This window comes from Oncorhynchus gorbuscha, linkage group LG06 (assembly GCF_021184085.1).
Source record: "Oncorhynchus gorbuscha isolate QuinsamMale2020 ecotype Even-year linkage group LG06, OgorEven_v1.0, whole genome shotgun sequence".
NCBI lineage: Eukaryota > Metazoa > Chordata > Actinopteri > Salmoniformes > Salmonidae > Oncorhynchus > Oncorhynchus gorbuscha.
In genome coordinates this window covers 107440883-107448671 of record NC_060178.1, presented here as the reverse complement: position 1 = coordinate 107448671, position 7789 = coordinate 107440883, and the positions used below count along the sequence as shown (strand labels likewise).

Genomic DNA, 7789 nt, shown 5'->3' with positions numbered 1-7789 from the left:
ATAATTTAATTAATAAATAAATAAATACATTTCCCAGCAAACCAAAATTGGCTCTGTGAAAGTTCCCAGAACATTTGTTAGGTTGTCACAAATGTTCTTGTTACACAAAAGCTGTCCATTCATGGTGATGAATGTTTAACATTTGCCTGATGTTGCGAGAGCATTCCTACAACACATTTAGCCTGTTCGTTAAAGGTTCCCAGAATGTTTCATTAGGTCGTGGGAACAGTCTGGTGGGATCATTGAGGGTTGTCGTGTCTTTGGCTATGCCGGATTAAGTGATATGACATGCTATTCTATAAAATCCTTTCTTCGTAATTAATATTACCTGATTGAGCTAATCATGTAAATGTAATTAACTAGAAAGTCGGGGCACCATGAAATAATATTTATAGAGCTGTTATCTTCCGAATAAACTCTTAAAGACCTAGTAATATTTTACATTAATAGCAGTCAATATTAATCGTCACCTTATTTCAGTCTCATCTGAAAGTTGTAAATTCTTGGTTGTCTTCACGAACCCTGGCTTACAAGTTGAATCAGCAATACAGAATTGGGTTTAATTATTTATTTACTAAATATCTAACTAATCACACAGAATTACATATACACAGAATGAATCATACATTGATTACAAATGATGTCATAAAGGATAACGTCCCTAGCGGAGGGAACAGATATGACAGCTGGTTACACAAAGGACGGGGGTTGGGTTTGAGTGAAAGAGCGGGAAGATTTGAAGAACAATCGTCCTTGGAACAGGAGGTTACATTTTCGTTAAGGCTTTATATCGTAAAATATGAAAACCCAAATATCTCATTTGGAAGCTAAAATTACATTTAAGCTTTTCACAAATAATTGTATATTTAAACATTTGAATTGCACAACAGTTCCATGTGAATCTGATAACTATAATGTGTAGACTTTCCCAGATACTGTTTAGGTCGTCCTGTCATCAGTCATAATGTCTCAGATGACAACCAAACTGATATCATATTCATGAAGTACTAACGCATATTTTCAACTGGTTCTATTACCAAAATATGGTTCCTTTCCTTTCCTCTCTATGAGTCAAGAGATAGGCAAGGGAGAAAGGTATTTATGGGGGGAGGTCATAAACCTTACCCACAGGTAACGTTCTCCTAACATTCACTAAAAGGTTACTCACAGGCCAACGTCATGACAGGGTACATCACAAAATAGATGTTCCCAAAACAACAAACTGTCCAGTTATGTGGATGATTCTACAATGTTTCACCTGATATTACAAGGATGATCTCAGGTGGTAAGGGTAGGCAACAACACATCTGCCACGCTGATCCTCAACAAGGGGGACCCTCAGGGGTGCATGCTTGGTCCCCACCTGTACTCCCTGTTCACCCAAGATTGCATGGCCATGCACGATTCCAAAACCATCATCATGGGAATGGCGCCAGAGGTGATGGCTGCCATTTTACAGGCTTCTAACCAACTGTGTTATTTTGTGTGTTTTTTCGCATTGTTACTAACTTATTTTGCACATAATGTTGCTGCTAACGTCTCTTATGACTCAAAATAGCTTTTGGATATCAGAACAGTGATTTCTTAACTAGAACTGGACAAATATTTTTTTCTTTAATAAGTCTGACACAAAGGATATACTGCTTCTCCGATACCAGGCCCAAATCCCTGTCATTCGCGTGAAGAAAAGACGGAAATACAGGGGCGGAAATCGGGGTGCCTTGTGAGAAGTTGTCGGTGAGTGAGTAACCCGCCTCTACCATCCGTTCTATTGGCCAACGTGCAGTGACTGGAAAATAAACTGGATGAGCGCCGTGTGAGACTATCATACCAATTCTCCGCTCGAAACTATCCTACCAACGGGACATTAAAACCTGTAATATCTGATGTTTTACCGAGTCGTGGCTGGACCACGACACAGATTTTATACAGTTGGCTGAGTTTTCCATGCATCGGCAGGACAGAACAGATACGTCTGGTAAGATGAATAACAGCTGGTGTCTAATATTAAAGAGGTCTCAAGGTATTGCTCGCCTGAGGGAGAGTACCTCATGATAAGCTGTAGACCACACTATCTACCAAGAGAGTTTTCATCTATATTTTCCCTAGCTATCTATTTACCACAACAAACCGATGCGGGCACTAAGACAGCACTTAATGAACTGTATAAGGCAATAAGCAAACAAGAAAATGCTCATCTAGAAGCGCCGCTCCTAGTGGCCGGGGACTTTAATGCAGGCAATCCTTTTTACCTAAACGAAATCAGGAAGTACCAGTGACTCGCTCAATACGGAACTGGTCAGATGACGCGGATGCTACGCTACAGGACTGTTTTGCTAGCACAGACTGGAATATTTTCCGGGATTCATCCAATGGCATAATGGAGAATACCACCTCAGTCACCGGATTCATCAATAAGTGCATCGACGACGTCGTCCCCACAGTGTCAGTACGTACATTTTCCAACCAGAAGTCATGGATTACAGGCAACATCCTCATGAGCTAAAGGCTAGAGCTGCTGCTTTCAAGGAGCGGGACACAAATCCAGACGCTTATTAGAAATCCCGCTTTGCCCTCAGACAAACCATCAATCAGGCAAAGCGTGAATACAGGACTAAGATTGAATCCTACTACACCTGCTCTGACGCTCGTTGGATGTGACAGGAATTGTAAACTATTACGGACTACAAATGGAAACTGGACAGCTGTGTGATCACATTGTCCATTGCTGATGTGAGCAAGACCCTTAAACAGATGTTGCTCACATCAGAAAGGCTGGATTACCTTGACGTGTACTCAGAGCATGCACGGACCAACTGGCAAGTGTCTTCACTGACATTTTCAACCTCTGACCGAGTCTGTAATACCTACATGTTTGAAGCAGACCACCATAGTCCCTGTGTCCAAGAAAGTGAATGTAACCTGCCTAAATGACTACCGAACTGTTGCACTCACGTCGATAGCCATGAAGTGCTTAGAAAGGCTGGTCATGGCTCACATCAACACCATCATCCCAGCAACCCTAGCCTCATTCCAATTAGCGTACAGCCCCAACAGATCCACAGATGATGCAATCTCAATCGCACTCCTCACTGCTCTTTCCCACCTGGAGAAAAGGAACACCTATGTGAGAATGCTGTTCATTGACTACAGCTCAGCTTTCAACACCATAGTGCCCATAAAGCTCATCACTCACTAAGGACCCTGGGACTAACAACTCCCTCTGCAACTGGATCCTGGACTTCCTGACGGGCCTGTTGTATTCGGCGCTTGTGACAAATAACATTTTATGTGGTAACTGAATGTTTGCATAACTGGACAGTTTTTGTGTTTTGGGAACATATCTCTTGTCCAGTCAGTGTTACCACAATCTAATGAAATATTATTGGAACCTTTAAAGAACAGAGGAAATGTGTTCTGGGAACGTACTTGTAATATCTCATGTTTTTTGCACCCTTAAAGAACCATTCTAGAAGCGGAGGCCCAACTGGACAGCTTTTGTGTTTGGGGAACATATCTTTTGTGATGTCCCCAAAAGTTCCCACCAGACTGTTCCCACAACCTAATGAAACATTCTGGGAACCTGTTAAAGAACTTGAAGAAAGATCTTGAATGTTCTTGAAGCATCAGGCAAATGTTTTATACAAGCATTCTAAAAAAAACATTTGCCGCGAACAAACTAATGTTCTGGGAACTTTCACAGAACCAATTTTGGTTTGCTGGGGTTGCTTAGTTTCGGTCAAAGAAACATTTTCATATTTCAAAATATACATTGTTAGCTTTTTGAAAAGTTTTCAAAAAGTTTTCTCTATATCTGAATCATCATAATGTCCCTAACAGATGTCTTTCTCTCCAGATCGAACTGCAACAAATCCTGATCTACTGTGACCCATACCTGGCTGAGATGGAGAACTGCTGTGAGCAGGCAGGATCTACGGTAAGATCTTTTACACTCCTTTTATGTACAGTGCACATTTTAGGACACACTGTACATGAGACCTTCGACGTGGCTTGATATACAGTAGAGCAGGGTTATTCAATTATTACCCTATAAATTCTGGAGTACTTCTAGTTTTCTGTTCTACCTGATAATTAATTGCACCCACCTGCTTTCCCAGGTCTAAATCAGTCCCTGATTTTATTTTTATTTTTTTTACCAGGTAAGTTGACTGAGAACACATTCTCATTTACAGCAACGACCTGGGGAATAGTTACAGGGGAGAGGAGGGGGGTGAATGAGCCAATTGTAAGAGGGGAATATATCTTTTTAAAGCAGTGGAACTGGCTTCTTGGTCGATATTTAAATTTAAGGGCAATATGTAACATAATCTGGTTGAGTTGTGTTTGTCCTTCTTGAAAACTACCCAAATGAATGATGTTTCTTCCATAGGGGACATCTTATCCAGGTTACTGTGCAATATCTTTGTGACAGCTGCTGATGTAAAACAGGATTTATCAATACATTTGATTGATAGATTGATAGATAGATATTCTTCTGTTAGATCATATTGCAGACCAGGTCAATGGAGAGTGACCTTACAGACTGTGGATGAATCCCAAATAGCACCCTATTCCCAGTATAGTGCACTACGTTTGACCAGAGCCCATAGGAAAAAGCGTGCAATTTGGACTGCTAACTGTGTTTAAAAGGAGAAGTGACCTTTGACCTTTTGACAGTTAGGCCTACATGTATTCATAACCATGTTGTCATCTCAGTGAGTGTTGGGTTATGTTGATTCAATGTGCTAGGTCACATGTGGTCTATATGGTTGGAAATAGTGTGTTTCAGTGACCTCTCACCTTTGGCCTCTGACAGTTCTAATATATATCCATAACCAGGATGTCATCTCAGTGAGTGTTGGGTTATGTTGATTCAATGTGCTAGGTCACATGTGGTCTATATGGTTGGAAATAGTGTGTTTCAGTGACCTCTCACCTTTGGCCTCTGACAGTTCTAATATATATCCATAACCAGGATGTTATCTCAGTGAGTGTTGGGTTATGTTGATTCAATGTGCTAGGTCACATGTGGTCTATATGGTTGGAAATAGTGTGTTTCAGTGACCTCTCACCTTTGGCCTCTGACAGTTCTAATATATATCCATAACCAGGATGTTACCTCAGTGAGTGTTGGGTTATGTTGATTCAATGTGCTAGGTCACATGTGGTCTATATGGTTGGAAATAGTGTGTTTCAGTGACCTCTCACCTTTGGCCTCTGACAGTTCTAATATATATCCATAACCAGGATGTTACCTCAGTGTGCATTGAGTTTCAGTACTGGGGCTCAGTCAATATGGTAGGAAATAGTGTATTGGCATTCAAAACCTTAAGTATTGTCCTTTAAGTATTGTCCTTTCCTCATTCCCCTGGGACAGTCATCTAGTTCCACAGTAATTAAGGTATCTCACTGGGTCAATGAATCATTAGACATTAACTGATTATAAATATGGTAGTGGTACTGGACTGTTATTACATTTCAGACTATTTGAGAACTGCATTTCAACATGTGTTGTATTATAATTGTCTGGTTTCCTATTCCCAAATTAAGCCTACTCCTAAACTAAATAGCACTTTCAATGGAGATTATACATTGCTTTCTAGACCAAAATTCTGTCTAGCCCTGGACTCAAGTTCAAGTGAACTAGAAAACATAATTGAATAACAACATGAAATGATTAGGCTTAAGGTGGTTCCAGGAAACTGGCCCTTAAATAGCAGAGTAATGTGTCTAAACAGTTTGTATGCAGTGGACATATATAAAATAGTCCAAATTGGTGAAATGAAAAAAAAAACTTGTTTCAAACAATTAAAACAATTTAAAAAACTGAAAAGTGGTGCGTGTAAAGGTATTCAGCCCCTAAATAAGATCTGGTGCAACCAGTTACCTTCAGAACTAATTAACAAATGAACTTAAGTCCACCTGTGTGCAAGTGCCACATGATCTGTCACATGATCTCAGTATATGTACACCTGTTCTGAAAGGCCCCACAGTCTGCAACATGACTAAGCAAGAGGCACCACCAAGCAAGCTGCACCATGAAGCCCAATGAGCTCCAAACAGGTCAGGGAGTGGAGAAGTACAGATCAGGGTTCGGTTATAAAAATCCATTATTAAAACATTGAAAGAATGTGGCACTACAACAAACCTGTCAAGAGAGGGCCACCCACCAAAACTCACAGACCAGGCAAGGAGGGCATTAATCAGAGATGCAACAAAGACACCAAAGATAACCCTGAAGGAGCTGCAAAGCTCCACAACGGAGATTGCAGTATCTGTCCATAGGACCACTTTAAGCCATACACTCCACAGAGCTGGACTACAGAAGAGTGGCCAGAAAAAAGACATTGCTTAAAGAAAAAAATAAGGAAGCACGTTTGGTGTTCGCCAAAAGGCACGTGGGAGACTCCCCAAACATATGGAAGAAGGTACTCTGGTCAGACAAGACTAAAATAGAGCTTTTTGGCCATCAAGGAAAACGCTATGTCTGGTACAAACCCAACACCTCTCATAATCCCAAGAATACCATCTCCACAGTTAAAGCATGGTGGTGGCAGCATCATGCTGTGGGGATGTTTTCATCGGCAGGACCTGGGAAACTGGTCAGAATTGAAGGAATGATGGATGGCGCTAAATACAGGGACATTTTTTAGGGAAACCTATTTCAGTCTTCCAGAGATTTGAGACTGGTACGGAGGTTCACCTTCCAGCAGGACAATGACCTTAAGCATACTGCTAAAACAACACTTGAGTGATTTAAGGGGAAACATTTGCATGTCTTAGAATGGCCTTGTCAAAGCCCAGACCTCAATCCAATTGAGAATCTGTGGTATGACTTTGTACACCAGCGAACCCATCCAACTTGAAGGAGCTGGAGCAGTTTTGCCTTAAAGAATAGGCAAAAATCTCAGTGGCTAGATAGAGACATACCCCAAGAGACTTGCAGCTGTAATTGCTGCAAAAAGGTGGCTCTACAAAGTATAGACTTTGGGGGGGGGGGGAGTGAATAGTTATGCATGCTCAAGTTTTCTGTTTTATTGTCTTATTTCGTGTTTGTTTCACATTAAATTAATATTTTGCATCTTCAAAGTGGTAGGCATGTCGTGTGAATCAAATGATACAAACCCCCCCAAAATCTATTTTAATCCCAGGTTGTAAGGCAACAAAATAGTAAAAATCCCAACTGTAAATCTTTGTATTGATCCTACAGTGTGAGCCTAGCAGGGAGGGCCCTGGTGCTGGAGGGGTGACTCCCAATCCCTTGGATACAGATGGAGCAGGCCAGCTCCCCCCGGATGCTCTCCCAGCCCGTCCAGCCAGCTCGGGTCCAGCGGGTCCAGCATTCCAGCAGTGACAGATGTCAATGTTCAGCAGAGAAGGTACAGTCCATAGAAATATTCTACGTCCCAAACAGCACTCTATTCTCTGTTTTGTGCACTACTTTTGACCAAGGCCAATAGGGAATAGGGTGCCATTGTATTCGATAAACATTTTTAGTAAAAGTATGAATTTCAGCACCCTTCGGAAGGACTTCTTGTTGTACAGGACTAAAATAGGTACAGGTAAGCGTTTTCAGAACGTCAAGTATCGACTGGTGGCAACTCAATGTTGTTGCTAGCAAATCGTGCGACCACTTATCAATACTCAACTCAACCTCGATATAGGAGATCGGAGTTGAGCAATCCTCAGCTACAATCTGTCCAAACAGCAAATATAATCCTATTGGGTTTTAGTGTTCTGTTCTAATGGAACTATGCATTCAGATATCCCACTGCTGACACCAAACGTA

At 41.3% G+C, this 7789-nt stretch overlaps 2 protein-coding genes across 2 annotated transcripts in view; both read left to right on the top strand.

Annotated features, from left to right (window-relative positions):
• LOC124038797 (collagen alpha-1(XIX) chain-like) overlaps window positions 1–7294 on the top strand; it is a gene marked incomplete at its 3' end in the record, with an annotated part of 8461 nt that extends 1167 nt beyond the window's left edge. Inside the window, exons 3-4 of the mRNA XM_046354859.1 lie at window positions 3857–3937; window positions 7211–7294. Of these exons, the coding sequence (XP_046210815.1) occupies window positions 3857–3937; window positions 7211–7294 (165 nt within the window). The remainder of the gene's footprint in view (window positions 1–3856; window positions 3938–7210) is intronic.
• A 3-nt stretch (window positions 7295–7297) lies between these two features.
• The window catches only part of LOC124038795 (collagen alpha-1(XIX) chain-like), a 238629-nt gene continuing 238137 nt past the window's right edge, over window positions 7298–7789 (top strand). The window contains exon 1 of the mRNA XM_046354858.1: window positions 7298–7379. The gene's annotated coding sequence lies outside the window, so the exon portion shown is untranslated. The remainder of the gene's footprint in view (window positions 7380–7789) is intronic.